At 37.2% G+C, this 21,976-nt stretch overlaps 3 protein-coding genes across 16 annotated transcripts; all 3 read right to left on the bottom strand.

The window, feature by feature from the left end:
* LOC109228815 (replication protein A 70 kDa DNA-binding subunit B-like) lies at nucleotides 1,371–14,648 on the bottom strand. Of its 14 annotated transcripts, none has more exons than XM_019394037.1 (16): nucleotides 14,635–14,648; nucleotides 14,454–14,536; nucleotides 14,129–14,274; nucleotides 13,927–14,027; nucleotides 11,269–13,044; nucleotides 9,333–9,488; nucleotides 9,144–9,239; nucleotides 8,963–9,044; nucleotides 8,764–8,854; nucleotides 8,581–8,696; nucleotides 8,420–8,498; nucleotides 8,188–8,320; nucleotides 7,237–7,394; nucleotides 7,021–7,144; nucleotides 6,648–6,925; nucleotides 1,371–1,787 (listed from the first exon to the last, which is right to left on the bottom strand). In XM_019394037.1, the coding sequence occupies exons 6-15, from the start codon at nucleotides 9,474–9,476 to the stop codon at nucleotides 6,650–6,652; spliced, it is 1,299 nt and encodes a 432-aa protein (XP_019249582.1). In that variant the 5' UTR covers nucleotides 9,477–9,488; nucleotides 11,269–13,044; nucleotides 13,927–14,027; nucleotides 14,129–14,274; nucleotides 14,454–14,536; nucleotides 14,635–14,648; the 3' UTR covers nucleotides 1,371–1,787; nucleotides 6,648–6,649. The 14 variants fall into 14 exon arrangements, with proteins under 14 accessions (XP_019249582.1, XP_019249568.1, XP_019249569.1 ...); XM_019394023.1 differs by having other exon boundaries at nucleotides 8,963–9,239; nucleotides 11,269–11,350; nucleotides 11,559–13,044; XM_019394024.1 differs by having other exon boundaries at nucleotides 8,963–9,239; nucleotides 11,269–11,686; nucleotides 11,779–13,044.
* On the bottom strand, nucleotides 11,555–15,583 carry LOC109229909 (tyrosine--tRNA ligase 1, cytoplasmic-like). Its single transcript, XM_019395455.1, has 7 exons — nucleotides 15,364–15,583; nucleotides 14,454–14,536; nucleotides 14,129–14,274; nucleotides 12,985–13,078; nucleotides 12,266–12,274; nucleotides 11,935–11,985; nucleotides 11,555–11,686 (listed from the first exon to the last, which is right to left on the bottom strand). The coding sequence occupies exons 1-7, from the start codon at nucleotides 15,581–15,583 to the stop codon at nucleotides 11,555–11,557; spliced, it is 735 nt and encodes a 244-aa protein (XP_019251000.1).
* LOC109229907 (tyrosine--tRNA ligase 1, cytoplasmic-like) lies at nucleotides 15,588–17,287 on the bottom strand. Its single transcript, XM_019395454.1, has 4 exons — nucleotides 17,101–17,287; nucleotides 16,904–16,990; nucleotides 15,974–16,131; nucleotides 15,588–15,679 (listed from the first exon to the last, which is right to left on the bottom strand). The coding sequence occupies exons 1-4, from the start codon at nucleotides 17,181–17,183 to the stop codon at nucleotides 15,588–15,590; spliced, it is 420 nt and encodes a 139-aa protein (XP_019250999.1). The 5' UTR covers nucleotides 17,184–17,287.

Genomic DNA, 21,976 nt, shown 5'->3' with positions numbered 1-21,976 from the left:
ATAAACTTTGCCCAGCTAATTAACATTGCTCAGGGTCTTAGGATAACAGGAATTACCTGCCTCATAAAACTCAGTCACATAGAAATGACGTTCTTATCTTCGAATTGTCAAGCAGATGTCTTTTCTTTTAAGGCAAAAAAGATGAATAAACACAGGAAATGAAGTTGGTTGATTCTGCTTTTACAGTCCGTTTTAAATTAATACTTCTACTGTCTTGAACGTGTCTTGATTTATATGTTAACTTCTATATAGGCCAAATACATTATGCAGCCCATTCAACTTGGCACATATGTGTATACACAAATCTGAGGTGTAAATTAAATGTTGCCATTTGGTTTTTTCATCCATATCAAACAGGTCAATACTAAAATACCTGAACTCGACCAGATTTTTGAATTTATTTTATCTAAACAGGCCAGGTATGAAATCGGTAGATGAAAGCTTTGGAACTTAGAGAATGAAGAAGGGGCACCAGTGGATGAAAAAATACGGTCGGGTTTAGATATTTTAGTATTGACCCGTTTGACATGGATGAAAAAACCAGATGGTAATATTTAATTGGATATTTATTACACCTCATATTTGTGTATACACACGCGCTATATTTTTTGCACTGGTTTTAGCTTTTGTGTTAAAGTGGAACATAGAAATAGAGTTGGAGGGCCAAAATGGAACATATAAAATAGAGTTGGAGGGCCAAAATGGAACAAGGTAGAAATAGAGCGCCAAAATGAAAAATGGTGCCAAGTTAAATGGGCTGCATATGTATTTGGCCTTCTATATGCCCGGGCCCAATATGAAGAAAATTTATATATTGTTTTGTCATACATTGTGTTATCTTTTTTATTCAAGCAATTGACGAACTAAATTCATAAGGGATTTCACCACTGAAATAAGTATTTGCAAAGTTCAATACTTTGAGTGACTCCATTTGTGAAACAACTTTAGGTAAAGAGTGAATAACTTGAAAGTATGAGGAATAGAGGCAAACTCTATCAATTCTCCTACCTGTAGACCTGCTTGCAAGCCATTTGTAAACTTCTTCTTGCAAGAATTTATAAGATACTTGAGTAAGTTACTTACAAAATTCCTTGAAAGATATATATTTGTAAGCTTTTTGTAGAAGTTGCTGGTCTATTTACGAAGATGTGAAAATATTTATTAAATGGATATCCACAACAGTAGTGAATTCTAAGTCTTTGAATTTTCAAATGATGAACAAAATTTTGAACTTCAAAAAATGTAAAGCAAACTATTATAAACGTATAGCTAAAGAGTGCCATTGGGAAAGAGTTCCTTTATAAGCAAGTGACTTGTATGAATGGAGTACACATTGCAAAGTTCAGTGATGTATACTTCTAGCCTCAATCAATCCACTAAAGATATATTCTTCATAGCAATTACTGAATCTTTGCATAGAACAACATGTTTGTAATATTGATGTCAAGCAGACAAGATATACATTAATACTTTGAATAAACAGACTGGTATGTACAACATCTAGAGGCCGCTCCAATATCCAAAAATAACACCAAGTGCCTTCAAAAACATAGACACATACCACTGGCAATTATTTATACAAAAAATGTGGAACACTTTGTTAAGGCGGCCAAATATCTAAGACTGGTATGTATAACATTTAGAGGCCGCTTCAATATCCAAAAATAACACCAAGTGCCTTCAAAAATATAGGCACACACCACTGGCAACTATTTACACAAAAAATGTGAAGTCACAGTTAGCTGGTAACTTCAACTTTTGATGATGAACTATTTGCAAACTAAGTCCTGTAGAAATAAATTCCATGAAAAGTGTTAGTTGATTAGCAAAGTAACATCTTTCTTTTCTTGCATAATAGTGGTCTTCTTCTAATTAGAATCTCCAGTAACATCTGAAGCGTAAATATATGTGACTCTCATTAGTCAATTTTTGAGAAATCTATTGAAGAATGATGGAGAATGTTTTATCTTCAAAATTCCGATAAGAAATGTATATTCCTTGCAGAAAAAGAAGCAAAAAGTTTAGACATAAACATAGGTAGTTTAGATGCACAACTTACAACCAATTACAACATCTGAAGGTAAAAACATAAATATGTTATTAATCAGAGCACACAGTCAGACGAAAATAATTGATGGTATTAAAAAAAAGGATACAGAAGCAAGGATTTTCTCCATCAACACAGCCAATTCTAGTTTCTTTCTCCATTCTATTCAAATTCAAGTTCCTTCAAAAGCTACCAGTAACTATTGGCACATTTAATATCTGGCTCCAATTTAGCATGTTCTCTTTGATTCATTAAGTTGTTAGTAAGTAGAATATCCTATAGTTAACCCATACAAATCATTCATAGTAAGTCATGTTGAAGAGCTCAAATTCTTAAAGGTATATAGTCAAAAGAAAAAATGACGAACTGATGACTGTTTAAAAATTGCTAATTGTGAGCACGTGATTTTTGCCCTAAGTAATAATTCCCAAAATCTCAAACAAAACAATTTTTTCTAGCATTTTTACAAATTTTTGTGAATTTTGTGGCATTTTTTGGTAATTGTTGCATTTTTGTTTGTTTGTGCATTTTAATCCATATGAAAATACAAAAAAATGTGCATTTTTGCATTTAGGATTTAATTTCATATTTTTAGCATTAATTGATTTTAGAACAAATGTTAAGAAAATAACAAAAAAAGGGGGGTCCATTTTGCATTTTGGCATTAGTTTGTATTTCTCTTTAGGAATTAATTAGGAAATATAATTGTTAGAGTCAATTTGTTTTAGTTTTATTTTTAGCATTTTTTTTATATATATAAAAAATATGAAAATAAAATACAAAAGCAATTAAAGAAAATACAAAAGAAAATAATTGGGTTTCATTAAAATGCCCGGAATTGGGCCAGATCTTGTTTAACAAATCCCAGCCCAATTTTGCCCAGTTCCAGCCCAAAACACTGGCCCAAACGCCTTGCCCGGTCCGTCTCCCCTGCCCAGCCCTAACGACGTCGTTTGGTCCTAGTCAATCCTGGCCGTCGAGGTTTCATGATCTAACGGCCAGGAAGCTAGGGTCAATTAATATATATATGTCCAAACACACCCCCCTACCCCCCTCACCACCCCTCTCTCACCCCCATCCCTCAGAGACGCATATAGCCGCCGGTATAACACCACCGCGGCCCCGCCTTCCTCCGCCGTCCTCCGCCCTAGCGCCGCCGGCCGGAAATCGCCGCCGGCGGCGGCGATGCTCCGATCAACCCCAAAATTACACCCCAGATTCCCCTTCTCCTCCTTTACCTGAATCCACTGTCCTTTGCTTTCAAATCTTACTGGAACTCGTCGAATATCCGTTCAAAAGTTTCCGGCCAAGTCGCAAACTCACCCAAACTGGCCCAAATTCGTACCATATGTCCCTCATCCCTCCCTCATCATTAATCCCTAACCAGAATCTTTCGAATATTGCCAAAGCTTCTCGAATTTTAGATCTTAGACTGGCAGAACCCTAGCTCAGAAAATCTTGGGGGATTTTGGACCGTAATTTCCCTAATCATGTGTGTTCTTTTGAAAACACACGATTAGGGATGTTACGTGTCAAGAATCCCGGAGGATTCAAACAAATGGCCGGTCAGAGTTTTCCCATGGTCAGTCGAATGCTCTAATTTAGTAAGTTTGCTGATTACTTCTATTTTGATTCTTATTTTTGGGGTTCCGTATCTGTTCTAAGTTTAGTTTACGATTTGTTTCGAGTCTGGTCGATCCTGTTTGAGCTTTGTTTGGATTTCAATTCGTTCCTCAGCATCTGAACTGATTAGTAATCTCTTATGGTTGCTGTTAGTTAGCATTAATTAGTTTAGTTTAGTTTAATTAGTAATCGTATTAACACTTCCATGTTTAGGGTTTAATTAGGTTTTATGATTTGTTAATGTTCTTCGTGGAGGTACTGTTCTCAGTCTTCATGTTTGATTTAAATTTATTCCAATAGGTCTAATTTTGTTTAGTTTAGTTAGTTGATTCATGAGTGGTCACTGCAATTTGTAGTTCATGGTTAGGTTGGATTTCATGATTGGTTAATTGTGCAACAATTCGATTGGGTGGGATCTTTTGGCTATAGCTGAACAAGATAGTGACCAGCAATTACAGTAAAAGGGTTTTGGTCTAGCCAGTAATTTCAGGAGGTTCAAAGGGTAGTTTTGGCATGGGAAAAGAGTACTTTTATCAGATTTGGTAATTTTTGAAGGGGGGTAAGGATAGAATAGGGATTGTAATAAGTATAGAACCTTCTAGGATGGACTATAGTGTAGGTTTTAATAAACTTAGGGTAGTTACTTGTGTAACAAGTCAGAAAGTAAAGGGTAAACACTGAAATTAGAATAGGGACTAAGGGTAAAAGGAAAATCTGAAATTGGACCCTAGGTTCACCTATAAATAGGCATTCATTTGCCTTGATGAGGGAGTTTTTTTTTAGCCATCAAAAATCCCCCGGATTCTCCACAAGGTTCAGATCAGAAATCTGAAATCCAACCCTTCCTTGGATCTTAGTTCTCTCAAAATTTCCAGAAAAACAATAGAAAAAATCAAAAAAAAATTACTGTTTCATTAATTTCTCCTTTGCTCACCTTCAGATTCCAGTCCTTAATTCAATTGTCTAGCTCATTAAGGATCAAAAATAACCTGAACTCATCTGATTCTGCTCAATGTTGATATTCACAAGCTGTTCGAGCCATGTGTGCATGAGGTCTGCTTAGTTCGAGTGTTGTTTGTTTACTGGTTGTGTCAGTCCTGGGTTCATCTCTGGTTATTTGGTGCCATTTTGGTTTGACCTGTGAACTCTGTGGGCTTTCCAATTTATCCTGAACTGCTGAATCTATGCTGGTCTGTTGTTGAGATTTTAAATTGGTTCTTTGAGTTGCTGCTGAAGCTGTTACTGCTGCTAATCTTTCCTTTTCCTATGTCAATTCAAATCCCAGGTACACGTTTATGAACTCACCTTGATGTTAGCTGTGAAGTGAAGTGGAAATGGAAATACTGCCAAATCTAGGCTCATTTGAACGTTGTTTAGTTGGATAAATGTAATTGGTGTTAGTTAGTAGTTTTGAGTGTATGAATAATAGATACATTTGGACTGTTAATCTGGACTGTTATGGACTTTGAATTNGATGACTGTGGCCCTGAAAATTTAGTGCACAAGGTGCCCGTTTGCAATCTGGGCTCGAGGCCCATTTTCTCTTTACCTATTTCTGGTTATTTAAATTTGGGTTTGAAATTCATAGCCTTAACTAATTAAGACTTTCTCTTCATTTTAGAGACTGAATAAAAATGAAAAATCATAATTGCATGAGGTTTGTCTTCAAAAGCTAAATGAGACGATCCTCGCTAAACAAAACAAACAAATTGCGGGGCCCTCGATAAATGCTTATGGTAAAAATGCCTAGACTTCGGGATGTGTTGTCTAGCGAATTTCACGACCTTCCCCAAATAATAACACGCTAGCTACTTTAGGCGCGCATTTTAAATAAAATCACCTTCCTAAACACGGGTGCACATTTATGTGACCCAAATCCAAATCTCAACGAAGTCGAAATGTGTTGACAATCGCGGGTGCACTGGTGCGACGCGGTTCGAAACATATTTTCACGACGTTGCAATTCTTTTTTTTTTTCAAAAAAAATAAATAAATAAAATATAAATAAAAGCGGTTTATTAATAAAGGGCACATAGGTTAGTACATGTTTTAAAATCAGGTAAAAGCAAATACAACAGTGGAGCGACCGTGCTATAACCACGGAACCCGGGAATGCCTAACACCTTCTCCCGGGTTAACAGAATTCCTTACCCGGATTTCTGGTGCGCCGACGGTTAACAGAGTCATAACTTCCTCGGGTCGGGATTCAACTGGTGACTTGGGACACCCTAATTTCCCAAGTGGCGACTCTGAAATCTTAATAATAAATCCCGTTTCGATTGTCACTTCAAGTTGGAAATAACTCCCTTTACCATACCCTCTTCCGCGGGTGTAGTAAGTAAAAAAGGAGGTGTGACACTAATCGATACCAATATCAATCGAACTCCTCAAAGCTGAGATTCAAAAATTATTTTCTCATTAAGATCACTGTGCACATCATTGTTTGAAGCGCACTCTGAAGCATATGGCTTTGTCCGTGAAGTAATGAACCCTCATTCTCGTTTCACATTGCTCCATCACTTTAAGTGAAGGGCATATATAAAGACATAATAAAATCAAAATGTTTCTAAAGATTCAATCCAATCATTTCCCGAAATCATCAGCATCAAATTATTCTTTGCAACACTTCAAATAGCAGAAGATACGCAAAGTCCTCCTCACACATGACTCCTAAGGTAGGTAATCCACTATTTTATTGCATAAAATGTGCCAATTCCTCATATAGGGACCATGGTAAAGGTGATCAACTAAAGAGAGAATAACACATCGCTCCCATATATTAGGGATTCTCAAACTAACTATTGCAAGAACCGCCTACCCTTTTAACCTAACAAGGCTAAAGTGAATTGGAGGGGTTATACATACTAAGATAATGGCCTATTGTTCTAAACTAAATGAGGAAACAAAGAGGACCTCACACTTAATTTCATTTTAAGAACATTAGTACATGATAAAATATAGTATTTGAGTTTCTAACCTTCACTGTGGCTTTGGTAGAGTACTTGGTTCGCTTTTCCGTTTCTTAGTTGCTTTTGCATCAGTCACAAGTATTGACTCGTCTTCCCTAATTCTCTTCGCACCACTCACAGATGTTGACTCTTCTGGTAGAAACATGGTTGGTTTTTCAGTGTATGATAAAAGAACCAGAGAACCTGCATTTTTGTCTGGTGTTCTGGATGATGACCTTTGTAGCTGAATTCTGAAAAGTTTATCAGCAAGTAGTTGATTGATATGGGCAACGGGGAGTAATTCATTCTGCAAAAAGATAGGAAAAAATAGTAGATATCATATCAGACTATTATATTAACTTTGCTGACCTATGTTAACTACAATGTCGTATGTGTATGTACCTTAACAGTGGTGATATCATATATTTGTTCAGCTGTCATTGACAATATTCTTTCGCCCAAGCCTTCAGACACTGTTGCTGTTGTTGTGTCAGTTTCGTCTGTAATTTCTACCTCAAAGTGGCACCTATGATGTGGTATGTTTTAGTTGAGGTACAGTAGATGGCATATAATATCAAATATTGTCAATGACACAATCTTATTAGTAGTAGTTGTTACTTTGGAATTAACATTCGTGGCAATCTGCAGTTTATGCATTGAATCTCCCTTTTTATTTTGCTCCGAACAACATGGTTACATTCAGAACAACCTAGCAGGTAAAATCGTTGGAAATGCTCAGGTAGTGAAATTTCTCCTTCGACGTAAAAAGTTGCCGCCTGCAAAGTGTTAACACAGAGAAGCAATAGGAGGAAAACTTAGTATAAAAGATACATATTGTATAAAAGATACATGGTGTGACAGTTTTCGGCATTTTATTTTATAATTTAGTGTCATCATACGTTTGAGATATAGGGAAGAATCACATAAAGGGATTAGAATCACAGTTTTATAGACACCAGTAGAAATCTCTCAGCCTACCATATTGTTTAAATGCGAACATATAGAGAGAATAATCAAGTTATACAAATAGTGATTTCAAAGGAAAGGGTGGTTGTAGTTGGAAAACTATAATTATTGTGATTCTGTTTGATAAGTAGAGGCACTAATTACATCAACATATATATTTGTTAAATTAGCTTTCTTACTCTGGTTCAGTTTTCAAAATCTTACTTTATCTAATTTCTCGGTTTCAAGGATAATGGATAAATTGCTTATTTAACTAATTCTAGCTGCCTGTGAAATAGTTGTTTTCCAGAGATCCAAATAAGAGTTACTCATGCAGTCAAAAAGCTCCTTTATTCCATTCAGTTGTTGTATGTCTACTGATACAGTACTAATGGCATCTCGTAGAAATAAATGTAAATGTCCAAGAAAAGAAAGAATGACATGGATTGCCTTTATCATCTTCAAGAACAAGTCAACATATTACATTTATGAGTTGCATTTGTTAGTATTCTTACTGAGCAAGTAATAGAGAAGATAAAGTCCTTTTGCATTGCCTTTGTGTAGTAGGGCGCAGTGAGAACAATCAAAAATCAAGCAGATCAAAAGCCCAATGAGAGTACTCACAGTGGAGGTTTGCGTAGCAATAGCTGAAACAGTTAATATTTCATCATCAACAGCTACAAGATTAAGCGATGAAGCTGACTCTGTTGAACTCTTCACTGTGTATTCTATTAGCATTTGTTTGTTCTCATTTATCCTGTAATTCGCACAGGAAATATCAGACAACTATTTTTCCACAGAAGAAATAACAGTTAAATAATAATGTGATACATTTTAAGCATAGTTTGTATTGTACCACTTTCGTAATTCAGTTGCTTGCACATATAGGGGATTGATTAAGATTGTTGAGTTGTATCTTGTTGCCAAACGGGTAACTGTGTATGCAAATTTTGTTAATAACCAACGCGCAATCATAATCCATATGTAGGAACAGGAGCTGCATGAATTTTGTGGTACCTATCCGCTTCGCGAGAATAATAGGATATTCTTGTAGTTGCCTCACTTGTCTCAGTAATTCAGCTCCTTCATTGCTTGCCAAATCTTCCCATATAGTGAAGAAGAGAGGTTTCTTCCTGTACATGTACTTTTATAAGTGCCCGGTAGAGATGTTGTTATGTAACAGAAGATTAAATGACTCACATTTTGTCCATTACTATGGCCTCTTGAAATCTCTTGCTCTGATCAGCGGTGTATTGCGTTGGCCCACAGTTTGCCACCACAGCTAATAGATCTGTTGTTATAAACAAAGAACAAATGTACGTAAAAGCAATATAGTTGCATTCAACATGAGTTCCAAGCAATTAAGCTGTTATAAGGCGTAGGATTATTTGAAACATACCAAATTCAACACCCGAAGGCTGTTGTGCAACGTCGACGAACGAAATTGTACTCAGTCTCGATGGAGGAGGTAACGGTGTTTCCTTCTCATTATTTTTTGGGATAGATTCCATAATAGTAAATCTGTCAACGATCCACTCAAATTGGCCTACATGTAGTGAATAAGGCTGTGGATTTCTAACCTTGGCAGTTGAAATCAGATACGTCTCAAAAAGTTCGAACAAGTTATCACATCTTCTAATATCGTCACCATAAAGTATCACACAAACTTGTTCCTCCTACAATGTTATTAAGAATGATAACTAAGTAATTATTGGAAGAGTACAAATGAAAAGAAGTTATGTTACAATTATAGTTATAACTTGACTTACGTTTACATCCTGGACAATTATTGTTTGAAAATGAACTCGCTGATCCCTACTGTCTCGCGGCCGAAATTTGTCTACAGGCTGGACTTTGCAAGTCCATTCTGTAGTTAATGGTGTAATTTCACTAATACTAAGCCTTTGTTCCATTTTATATTATTACTGCAAATCGTAGAAAAGTAAGCAGACTTCCTTTCGCGACAGGAGAATAAAGAAGATGGAAAGTGAAGAAAAAGCAAATACAATCTTTTTATTGAGAATGATAAAGTGAAAACAAACACAATCTAAAGGAAAATTTGCAAGTAAAGATAAGAGTTCTGTACATTTCATATTGTAGTGGAATTTTTAACAAAAACAGGACTGGAGCTTTAGTCTTAAACATAAGTACTCAAGTTAATTTCCATTCAACTTATAATTTCAATCATTCTAACTGTACTTTCTTATGCTTTTGTAGTCTGTCTGAAATCTTCTTACATGTCACTAACTATTGAATATACCTATACAATGTTCTAATTTACTGACCGTCAGTAAAGAATATACAAGAAAGTTTGTCAGCTTCACCCCAAATAAAATGGAAATTACTAACAACTAATCTATTGTATTTCAGACTTTAGCTCTTTTGTTTTAACTGTAGTGCCTAACTAATATATAGTGGATGAACTATGATTTTGATATCAAAGTTGTGTACGGGCTTAAGAGTGTTAGTCCACTAGTATAATAATATGCATTGTGTTTCTGCCAGCTCAGACTGATCAACGGCAACCCTGACATTGATGTTGATTGTTAAAATAGATAAAGTAGGAGAAAAAATTTGCAGTTTAATAGTTGTCACTTGTTATTCTGTTGTTCATGTGTTTGTATTAAAAGAATTTAAGCTAATGGCTATATGCTTACAAATACTTCGTACCCAATTTTGCTAGGAGATAATGTAGTAAGACTGTTAAACATCAAGATGGGAGGGAAGATTATCAGTTCTATATGTTAGTTTCAATATTTAGCCATATACAAATGTTTCATTTTTTTGCTGCTGATGAATGGATTGTTCATTTGCTAGACAACACTGAATGTAAAAAAACAAGAATACACAGTAACATCCATAAATTGCAGCAATTTTAAATCTTTTTCGGAATAAATAAACGGTACATTCTCTATCTGGAAGTTTTGAAGGACGGGTATGTTAACATTTTTAAGAAGAAATTTAAATTTTTCCAGGAAAGTGAGGCTGGCAAGAAGCAAGATGCATGGTGTGTTTCAACATTGAGAAAACTACAAGAAACAGCCCCATTGATCTTGAAGGTTTCACTGAGATCTGTAAGTTTTTTTAGATAAAATGTTCTCCTTTTCCCCCCTGATCTAATTTCTTTGGCTTGTTCCTATTGCCAAGCTTGAAATTCAACTAATCTTCTACTTAGAGAACGTATTAAAGTAAAGCTTTAGCCAATCCATGAATAGATCAATGAGTTTCTGTTAAAATTTGATTATGCCCACCATTTTTTCACTATTGCAAAGAGTTTTCTTTCCTTTTTGTTCCAATATTTTTCATCTCCTGACTTTTGAATGCGTACAAGGAAAACTCACGTTTCCAGGCTTCAATTATAGTAAAAGTTCTGCCTAGAATAAGTTAAAGCTATTACTTTTGCTACTTGATTTCTTATATGTCACATTCTGTCAACTATGGAAGTTCATGAACATAAAGCCTTGACATAATTGTTAATAGGTCAATGATTTTGTGGTTTTGTTATTTAAGTGTAATTGAAGCTTTGAACAAGAAAAAATACAATAAAGCTGAAACAGGAATTTTATCAAACACTAACAGGACAAAAAGAGTAAACAACTGCAGCACCACAGGTTTAGGTCAGACAAAAATCAACATGAACCCAATCCTACTATGCATAATATCCATTTACAATAGTTACAAATGAGGCGGCAAAGAAGATCTTACAATGAGAAGGAGTTAACTTCGGGGCTTAAGCTACAGGTAGCTTTTTCTTGCTATAAACACCCTTTCTTCACAATGATACAGGCTATAAAAAAATCCACAAACAAAATATTGATATTCCATTTCAGTTCTTGGCCCTAGAAAACTTTGAATTTTTCAATAGAATTCGAATTCAAAAACATCGAAAACAATAGCACAATCAGCAAAAAAGATAAAGAAATTGCACTTATGGATATGCAAAATAAGTTGTTATTAAAGATCAGAGAAGCTGAGTTTGTTGGTAAGGAAATTACACTGATAGAGACAGAAAATCGATGATTTCCAGCAGAAGCTCACGGAGAAAATTCCATAGAAGATACAGAGGAAGACAGATGGTGGGAGTAAAATCCGGTGAAATTTCGTGGAAAACATCGACATGTATCTGTAGATGCATTCTCATCTCATATGCAGCTTACTCAGCAAAGTTCAGTGCACGTGTAAGCGTAGGGCAAAATAGAAGATATGTGAAAATACCTAAAATACCCTTTAGCAGCAAGCAGACATGACCAAATAGCCCTTGCTAAGCAAGCAGGGATGTCGACGGTCTCCTGCTTGCTTCTGCGCTCTTCTATATAGTAGAATATCGATTGGGGCTCAACATTGTGTTTGCCTGCAAATCTTTACACGTACCGCAGAGGACGAGAGATGCACATAGACATCACTCTGGAAATTACCGTGTTGCTAACAAAAGTATCAGAAGCATTTCCTCTGTAAAATCACAGTTCACAAAATTGAGTCTTATTCCTTTTTTTATAATTGAAATTTTGTCTTAGGATTCGGACACATAATCACACATCAAAAATATTAACTAAAAAATGGAGAGTGCAAATGCCAAACAGTTCTAATTGCGGGAAACCATGGTATTAAAATGCAACAGAAACAAAATAGAATGGATTGGACAGCCATTATCATCTCCTAATCCCACTTCACCTCTTCATTCATCAAAACCTCACCTCGTTACCTTGAAACTCTGCAAATCAGAAGACAGCAAAAATGAGATGCAAAAGCTGCCATAGAACTACTTTTGAACACCCTTGATATGGTCACGAGCCAAAAAATGATATTCTAATCATATTGTTTCTGAATATCCAAAAATGGCACACACAATAACCAACCCCCTCCCCCGTGGCGGAGATAGGATTTCTGCTAAGGGGGTTCGGAAAAAGAAAAAATCCAAAAATCTAAAAGAGACTGTGGCAAGTGGGAATAGAACCAACAACCTCACAAATGTTTTGAACCCCCTAGATCACTAAGTTATGCTTTTGGACTATGTCAAGGAGATTCAAAATATAATATATAGAGACACAAAACGAATTTTGCCTTCCGGCGAAGGGGTTCACGCCCCTTCATTTTTTCAACTTTCAGCCAAATCTATGTCCAAACGCTAGCTTTGTCGTCGTTTCATTAGAAATTGTATCTTTTGCACAGGAAGAAATGTAATCTCAATAGTCTAGGAGAGACATATATTCAATTTGAGCCATGTAATTACACCATCAATCATCCCTTTTGAAACAAGAGATAAAACCTGACCCCATCTCAGCCCAAAATTCAGATTTCTCTTTTTTTGTACCAAGAAGCCTCAGTAGTTCAGTAAAGAAAGCATACCCTGACCTCAAGTGATGACATCAAAGAGACATTTCGTTCAAAACAGAACATTTAGGCAACTTTTAGAACACATACCTTCACCCTTTTCATAAGATCTTTGGCTTTCTGATCATTCTTAAAATGATCACGTACCTGCTGCATATCAAATTTAAATGAGTCAGGAGGACATCTGAAGAAAGGTGGAATAAAAAATATATAAACTATACAAAGAAATAAAATTTGTGGTGTTCTGATCTTGAGTAACAGTAGCCTATTTAACATTAACTATACCATCTGAAGCTCATGTGATACCAGCCATCATGTGCACAAACATAATTTACTATCAGTTGATGTTAAATTGCAAATCTGATTGACCACACTAAGTATAAAAAATAAGGACCTTGAAATTCAAGCTATTAACTTTAAGAATATACAAAATACTCTATAAACAAAGAAGTTATTCTAGGGTGCTGATGCTGTATTAATCATGAGGTAATAACACCAATGGCCTGTTTGGCCAAGTTGGGAAAATCAGCTTATTCTGAGAATTGTTTTTTTTTTTTCAAAAGTATTTTTGGTGAAAAGCAGTTTGTGTTTGGCTAATTAATTTGAAAAGCACTCCTAAGAAGCAATTAGTGTTGGCCAAGCTTTTAAAAAGTGCTTCTAAGTGTATATTTCAAGTGCTTTTTGGAAGAAGCTACTTTTTTTTGCTTCTCCAAAACTGCTTTTGCTTCTCCTCAAAAGCACTTTTTTTTTTCTTCTAAAAGCTTGGCCAAACACTTCAACTTTGAAAAAAAAAACAAAAAAAAAGTGCTTTTCAGCTTGGAGAAACTTGGCCAAACAGGCTACAAGTCACCAACTATAAAAAGATTACTTTTCACATTAATGCTACTACAGTAAAATGGAATATAAAAAATACAGAGTCAATACATGACAAAGAGGAAATTTGCAAATGTATATATATTAAACTTCAAACAGGGACTGAATAAGATATTGGTGTAAATACCAATTATCAGCTCAGTAAGATGTATCATCTACCTGTAATATCTTATTGATTGCTTTTGATAATGTAGGTTTCAGGTCCGCAGGATGCAAGTACCCATTTTCATAGTCAGCAGCCAGTTCTTCAAAATTCTGTCCTAGTGTGGGAAAGAGAATAAAACAAAAGATGAGCTAAAAAACAGTACTTTGGTTAGCAAATCAGCTGAATGGATATGAATAAATGCATGGCATGACTCACTTGTCGCCACCATTCTCAGCGCTTCGCTCAATTTTGAACTCATTAAACCAAGGGATGACGATATACTTGATGTACTCCAGACATGGATTCTTTTCTACAACCTTCGGTGGACAAAAAGCCTTCTTTATCTTGAGATTTACATCTGCCTTTGATGTTCAAGCATGGCACAGGAAAAAAAATACATCAGTTCATTAGAACATCAGTGGCAACAACGACTACCTGTTAATTAAGAACAATGACTCTCAACCTAAAATCAAATGTAGCACAGTGTTACATGTAACTAATATATATAGTTAGATAGCCTAGAGGTAAAATCTGAAAATACCTCTTCATCCTCCATGTAGATAGAAGAAGAGGGGTCACTCTTTGACATCTTCTCTTGACCTTCCTGCAAACCAGGGAGCATGTCTGCACACCAATATGATAAGAAAACAAACACATTAAACAAAGGAGTTAGTCCAGTGAAAAGAGTTTTTGAATTCTAGCATACAAAATGATCATCGTACGATGAGACAATATGATAGGCTTGTTTTTCCTCTTGGTATCATCACAGTACTCTCTTGCAAGTACGTTAACTTTTCAGTGGTCCATGCCTAGTTGACAGATGTCAGCCTGTGAAAAGAAAAATTCCACACTTAGCTGGCAAAAGAATTAATTAAAACAAATAATTACCACCGTGGCACAGACCATAGAAGATTGAACAAAAGCAGACATAAAAATAGGCAACAAATGAAACAAATAGTATGCAGCTTTCATATATCTGTGCATATAAGAAGCATATACCACTGAAACTAGAAACTCAAGGCAAGCAGGCTTTACGCATATGGAGATAATTTAAAACACCTGACAACACTTTTTTACTGATTGACCTAGACAAGCAAGAACAAGGTTGTCAACTTTCATTGCAGGGGTAACCAAAACAAGCAAGAACAAGGTCTCAAATCAGATAACAGGGGTAACTTGCCTCCCAAAAAAAAAGAATAGCAGTGAAGGTGCTTCTTTTCTTCCTAACAGAGGTCCAACAAAGGATGCTTGTATTTAACATATCTAGCTAATTAAACCACAAAGAAATTTTACAAAATGGTTATAAGAACAGATTACCTTAAGGAAGAATATGTCAGCACATTGCATGCATGGGTAAAAAATCTGGGCCGCAGTCAGCTCATCTTGCTCAGACCGACCCATAATTTGGCAACACCTTAGAATGAAGAAAAAACATGTAAGTAATAACTGACTGATCCTTTTAGCAGAAGAAAGAGAGTTTTTGATCCGTGGAAGCTTGTTCCTTCGAGCTATGTCCATAACAAGAGGCCAGTATTCATGAGCTCTAGAGTTAATCTCTTTTGAAGACCACAGAAATTCCACTTGACCCCCTTCAAGATTCATTCCCACACTCTTCCATAACTCAATCAAATATTCACCAACAACCTCAATTTTCTTCAAATCACCACCCATCTTGTTATTTAGTTGTGCAAACCAATCTGCAATCCAGATCTTCACCTTGCAGCCGGCCGAAGTCAGTTTGTTGACATTGAGTGCCTTCAAAACTCCCTGTTTAACAAAAAAAATTAAATAGAAAAAAGCAACAACATGCTAAAAGAACATATAACTGCACGAAAGATCCTCCCCCAAATTTCATCTGGAAGAAGTATATTGCAACTAACAATCATGAGAACAGGAAAAACAGTCATGTTCAAGTAGAATTATAAAACAAACCTTAATTAAAAAAATGTAGAATTCTAATACAAAATAAGCCACACACAATGTGGAAGCTAGACACTTTGCAAATGGCAACATTTTTATTATCTTTATTCCAGTAAGTTAAGATGCCCCCGGGGAACTCACATCTATGTACCTGAGCAATGTGCATTCGACCAGAAGGCTCAAAACCATCATAGCAGATGGGCTGCGGCTTCTTTGCTAACATGTCCATCAACTCATCCTCCTGTATGCATTCCTCCCCAATATTCCTAATAATCTTGAACCTCTCCTCCACACTCATCCTAAATCATTTGCATAAAATAACAAATTCAATGTCAAATTCGAAAAAAAATGCATCCATATGCAAACAAAAAAAAACCATTCCACAGATCAATACAGAAATCAATGAATCCTCAATCCCAAACTAATTGGGATGGCTATATGATTTACTTTTTTATTTTTGACGACGGTGGTATCCGGGTTAGTTTGCGGACACCTCAACTACTCCACTGGGTACTTGGTACCTCCCACCAGCAAATGTACCGGGATAACTCAGCACATTAAGACTTAGGCAGATGAAAAGAATTACCTAATGTAGTATTTATTTGCCTCCCGTTGGGATTTGAACCTAAGGAATCATGATTCTCCTCCCACTTTATTGACCACTGGGATACACCCTTGGGTGCAGGATGGCTATCAGTGGCGGAGCCACATGCACCAAAGGCCCTTCGCCGGAAAATTACATTGTATAGCTCGGTATATTTTTTAAAATGGGTATATATACTATATAATGACACCCCTTGACTTCTTGGTTAGTTTATTTCTTTATATTTTGACTCCCCTTAATGAAAATCCTGGCTCCGCCACTGACGGCTATATGAGTCTTCTATGTATGTTTCATGCTATTCGGGTCCATTTCATTCCAATATTCAATAATTTGTCAGGGCTCTATAAATTTCTAAGATTACAGGTTATTAACAGAATTCACTAGATCTTCAGAAATTAAACAGAGAAAAACAGTACTCCAAATAGAAATTATATGATCCTTGAGAGCAAATAGAGGCAGAAGCTTACTGGGAAGTGGCGATGGAAGTGTCGGATGAAGAAGCCTTCAATGAGAGTGCATCAATGGCTTCTGAACCCTCTTGATTATTCATTATCCTGCAAAACGACACTTGAATTAGGGTATTATGTGATATTTTCGTAGTTCAATAGCTCTTCAGAAATTACACAGCAACAAAAAAAAAAAAAAAAAAAAAAAAAAAAATTACTGGGAAGTGGAAATTGGAGGTTTAGATGAGGAATCCTTCAAAGAGAGAGCATTAATGGCTTCCGACGCCTCTTGATTATCCATCTTCCTCTGCAGCAGATGTACGGATGTAGTATGATCAGACTATTTATCTCACTTTCCCGTAGGTTTTTAAAACTTATACTATCAGCTCTAATCTAACGGATGCTGTAAACTCTATTTACAGTTAAGTCAATGAATTATTAAGCAGATGTTAAAAAGTCAACTCCTGAATCGGAAATGTTTCCCTTTTTTTTTTTTTCGAAAGTGGGAAATTGGCTAAATAATTGATTTTTTTAAATTTTTTTCCATCACCTTTTTTTAAGTGCTCCACAATAGGGCTGTTCAAAACCGAACCGAATCGATGGCTTATTGGCTTATTGGTATCAGATTATCGGGTAATGGATGGTGAACAAATTGAAATTTTAAAATTAATGGCTTAACGGTTTGGGGGCGGATTACTCAATTTTCTTATAGGGTAAACCTTTAACCGTTAAGAATTTTTATATTTACAATTTTACCGCCATATATATAAACTTGTTACTACATTGTTGTATAGAGTAAAATATGCTATGCTATGTGACCGTCCAAAAAAAGGGACACGTGGAACCTAAGACGGGGGATAGCTAAAATCGAAGGCAATTGTCTCGTCTGTCACCGAAAAGAATAACACTCATAAAGATGCAATAAATACCCTCCGCCCGGTAGCATTTAATGGAGAATATTCCACAGCATTTAGTGCGCTGCCTGTTACAGAGAATTTATGCTCACCGTTACACCTTCTTCAATAGCCCTCATAATTGACATTAAAAGAGAGCATGATCCCAGGACCTTGTTCTCTAGGTGCAGCTATAAATATTGAGCTTTGTTATCATTGTAAAGGACATGCCTTTTCTGGCAAACTTACGCTATAATCGATTAAAATCTTTATATAATTTTACTTTCTTATTCCTTGGTTTCGTCACTATTGTGCCCGGAAGCTCTGTCCCCGAATTTTTTTTTTTTTTTGTGATTTTTTCTTCATTTCAAGGCTAAGTATTGCACATTTCTTTAATCATTTCATTATTTCAGGATCAAATTAATTCACTTGTTCGCCAACCATTGGCTTCAAAGTTGAGGGTGTTCTGCTAAATGGGAACCCCTGCTGTGATCCATGGTAGTTGTGGGCCTGGAGCTGCTAGTATCGCGGCTAACCAAGGGCGAGCCGCATCACCCAGTTGACATGTCTCCAGATATTGTATCGGCTCTATATCCTCGAGCCCCAAGTAAGAGTTCAAGGATGTTTGATCAAATCTAACCTTCAAATTTCTCACCTTAGTCACCTTAGTCCCTTTCTTGATGTGCGCCACATTGGCGTAAAATTCTCGGACTAAGTGTTCTTTGGCGTCCACCACAGCTTGGGTGAAGCATGACGACCACCCTTTTCTTTCTCGAAAGTGTCTTGCCACATTCGAGGTGTATCTATCCAAATCCTTCAAATCAAATTTACTCTCAAGAGTGTGCGATCTTTGAGTCCACAATTCTCTGAACCTGTTGAAGGCAGTTAAGCTCACGAATCTGTCCTCCCAAACTTCCTTCTTCTTCGACCTCTTTAGGCCGGCAACTCGAGTCTCACCCCCTCGACTGTCATCAGGCATATCCTCATCATCATCAACTGGGATAGGTGCTGCGTGGGCATGTGAGGAAGAGGGCTCTGAATCTTGGCTACTCTTTTCCGAACCCTCAGAAGAGCTAGCTGAGGGGAAGGCTCATCTCTAAGTTGTAGTTTACCCGGAAGCTGTTATTGTTGAGATTGTGCATCGGGTTGCGCTTGCAAAGAATTGTCCTCTGAGTCTTCCCTAGACGGTAGATATTCGCTGGATTCTGAAGGTTCTGGGACTGTTCTAGCAGTTGCCTTCTTGCTTATTACTCTTTGGACTGAGAGTGGGAGGTTGCCCCTGCCTCGGCGTCGGCCTCGGGAGGGTTTACCCCTCCCTTTGGGAGTATGACCTCGACCACGATATCTCACCATTGTCTGCAATTCATAGAAATATGATTCAGTTAAGTCCACATTACAGTGTAAAACAATTGCAGACAGTTGCAGGAAAAACAGAAGCAGGGTCAAGAAGTGCGGTCCGCACAATAATGAGTGCGACCGCACAAAGGCAAGTGTGGACCGCATAATTTTGAAGTGCGCCTGCAGCCTTGACTCTGCGGTCCGCACAATTTCTTGTGCGACCGCACAATTGAAGTGCGAACTGCACAATTTTGAGTGCGGCCGCACAATTCCAGTCTCAAACTAGCAACTCTCTGATATTAGAGAATGGGTCAATCTGCGACAGCAGTCTAATTTCTGCGGACCGCATAATTTCGAGTGCGGTCTACATATTCAACTCACATCAACTGCCTTACACGACGGACTGCGGACCGCTACAATTTCTTGTGCGGCCGCACAATTCAAAAATTTACGGCAGTTACTCTGGGTTTCTAACTTCTACGCAAAAATTAAACAAGGCAAGGCTAATTAAACATGATAACTAGTCTACCCATCCCCCATTTAGCAAGCATGAAGTTACCCATATGAAATTAAGCCCACATGATCTTTAATTTTATGATTAGGGCTCAAAATAACCAACTTACTATGAACAAAAATTAAGAAAACTGAAAAACTCTAAGGATGAATTTAACATATCAGTGATGTAGTGATGCAAGGAATAGATTAAGATGATGAAATGAATGTGAGAAACTTGATTGGATGAGGGTACTGTGCTTTTGCCTTTTGTGAATATGCAAAGTGTATAAAGTCTGAACAGGAGCATGAAGCCCTCTATTTATACTTGATGCACATGGCAAGGGATATAGAGATGAGTGCGGTCCACACAATTTCACGTGCGGCCGCACAATTTCATGTGCGGCCGCACTCCTATACCTGTTACCAAAACACCTTCGATCATTATGGGGTCCGCACTATACTCAATGCGATTGCAAAATTTGTGCGGACCGCATACTTTCATGTGCGGCTGCAGATTGGCCCCTTTTTCTATCATACCAACTTCAGAGAAGTTGCATTTTGGGTCTGCAGATGTGCAGCCGCACAATGAATTGCGGGACCGCAAATTGCATTCTGCTGTTGCATTCAAAATTGTGCGGTCCGTACTTTTTCAATATTTAGCCAATTTTTCTATGCACAGTCCCTGCAAAGCACACTCATTCGTGCATACACTTCGAAACTAGTTAGCACATAACAAAACCTATTTAAAGAAGAAGAAAAAGATAAAGAAAAAGACACATGGATTTCCTCCCACGAAGCGCCTGATTTAACGTCACGACACGACGCAGATTACCAATAACTTGAAATGAAGAACTGCCACGACGTGGCCATTATCAACTTTTCCAAGATAGTGCTTCACCCGGTGCCCATTGACTCTAAAAACTTAATCATTCTTATTTTTCAAGTACAATGCACCAAATGGCGTCACACCAACAATCTCAAATGGGCCACTCCATTTTGTCTTCAACTTTTCCGGAAACATCCGTAACCGAGAATTGAACAATAACACAAGATCACCTTCTTTAAACTCCTTGTTTCGGATGTACTTGTCATGGAGGTGCTTCATCTTCTCCTTGTATAAGGAAGAACTTGTATATGCATGGTACCAGAATTCATCTAGGTCATTCAATTGTGTCACCCTTAAGTTGGCGGCGACATCCCATTCAAGGTTCAACTTCTTCAAAGCCCACATGGCCTTATGCTCAAGTTCCACTGAAAGATGACAAGCTTTCCCGAACACCAACCGGTATGGAGACATCCCAATCGGTGTTTTGTATGCTGTCCTATAAGTCCATAAAGCATCATCAAGTTTTCTTGACTAATCCACCCGGTTGGCATTCAGTGTCTTTGACAAAATACTCTTTATCTCCCTGTTGGAGACTTCTACTTGACCACTTGCTTGAGGGTGATAGGGGGTCGAGACTTTGTGAGTGACACCATACTTGGTGAGTGAGAAAAGCCTTGTTGCAAACATGCGAACCCCCATCACTTATGATAGCCCTTAGAGTACCAAATCTTATAAAGATGTTCTTCTTCAAAAATGCCACCACACTCCTCGCTTCATTGTTGGGCAAAGCAACGGCCTCAACCCATTTAGACACATAATCAACCGCGACTAGAATGTAGGTGTTTCCATAAGAGCTCACAAATGGACCCATGAAATCAATACCCCACACATCGAAAATATCTATCTCTAAAATGGTGGTGAGAGGAATTTCGTTTTTCTTTGAGATTCTACCGGCCTTTTGGCATTCATCACAACGCTTGACAAGCTCACTAGCATCCTTGTAGATAGTAGGCCAATAGAATTCATAACTCAACACTTTTGCTGCCGTTCTAGCTCCACCATGGCGACCACCATATGGTGAATAGTGGCAAGCCACAAGAATTCCCACTTGTTCCTCCTCCGGCACACATCTTAAAATCACACCACCGCTACAAATCTGGAAGAGATACGGTTCATCCCAATAATAGTCAAGGAAATCCCGTTTGAGCTGCTTCCTTTGGTTCAAGAGAACTGATTCGATACAATGCCACTCAAAGATAACTTGCTAAATCGGCAAACCATGTCATCTCGGTCATTTGCTAAATATTGCTCGTCGGTAGAGGAATCATTGATCTCAAGGCCGTCATGTGGCCTCCTCTCATCCTCCAATCGAGACAAGTGGTCCGCACTTGATTTTCACCGCCTTTGTGGTCTTGGATTTCTAGATCGAACTCTTGCAATAAAAGCACCCACTGCATTAACCTCGCCTTTGAATCCTTCTTGCTCATTAAGTATCGAAGCGCTGCATGATCGGTGTGGAAAATCACCTTTGTACCCATCAAG

The sequence above is a fragment of the Nicotiana attenuata genome, chromosome 7 (assembly GCF_001879085.1).
Source record: "Nicotiana attenuata strain UT chromosome 7, NIATTr2, whole genome shotgun sequence".
In the NCBI taxonomy this organism is placed as follows: domain Eukaryota; kingdom Viridiplantae; phylum Streptophyta; class Magnoliopsida; order Solanales; family Solanaceae; genus Nicotiana; species Nicotiana attenuata.
The sequence above is the reverse complement of the archived record's forward strand: the minus strand, read 5'-3'. Positions and strand labels throughout refer to the sequence as shown.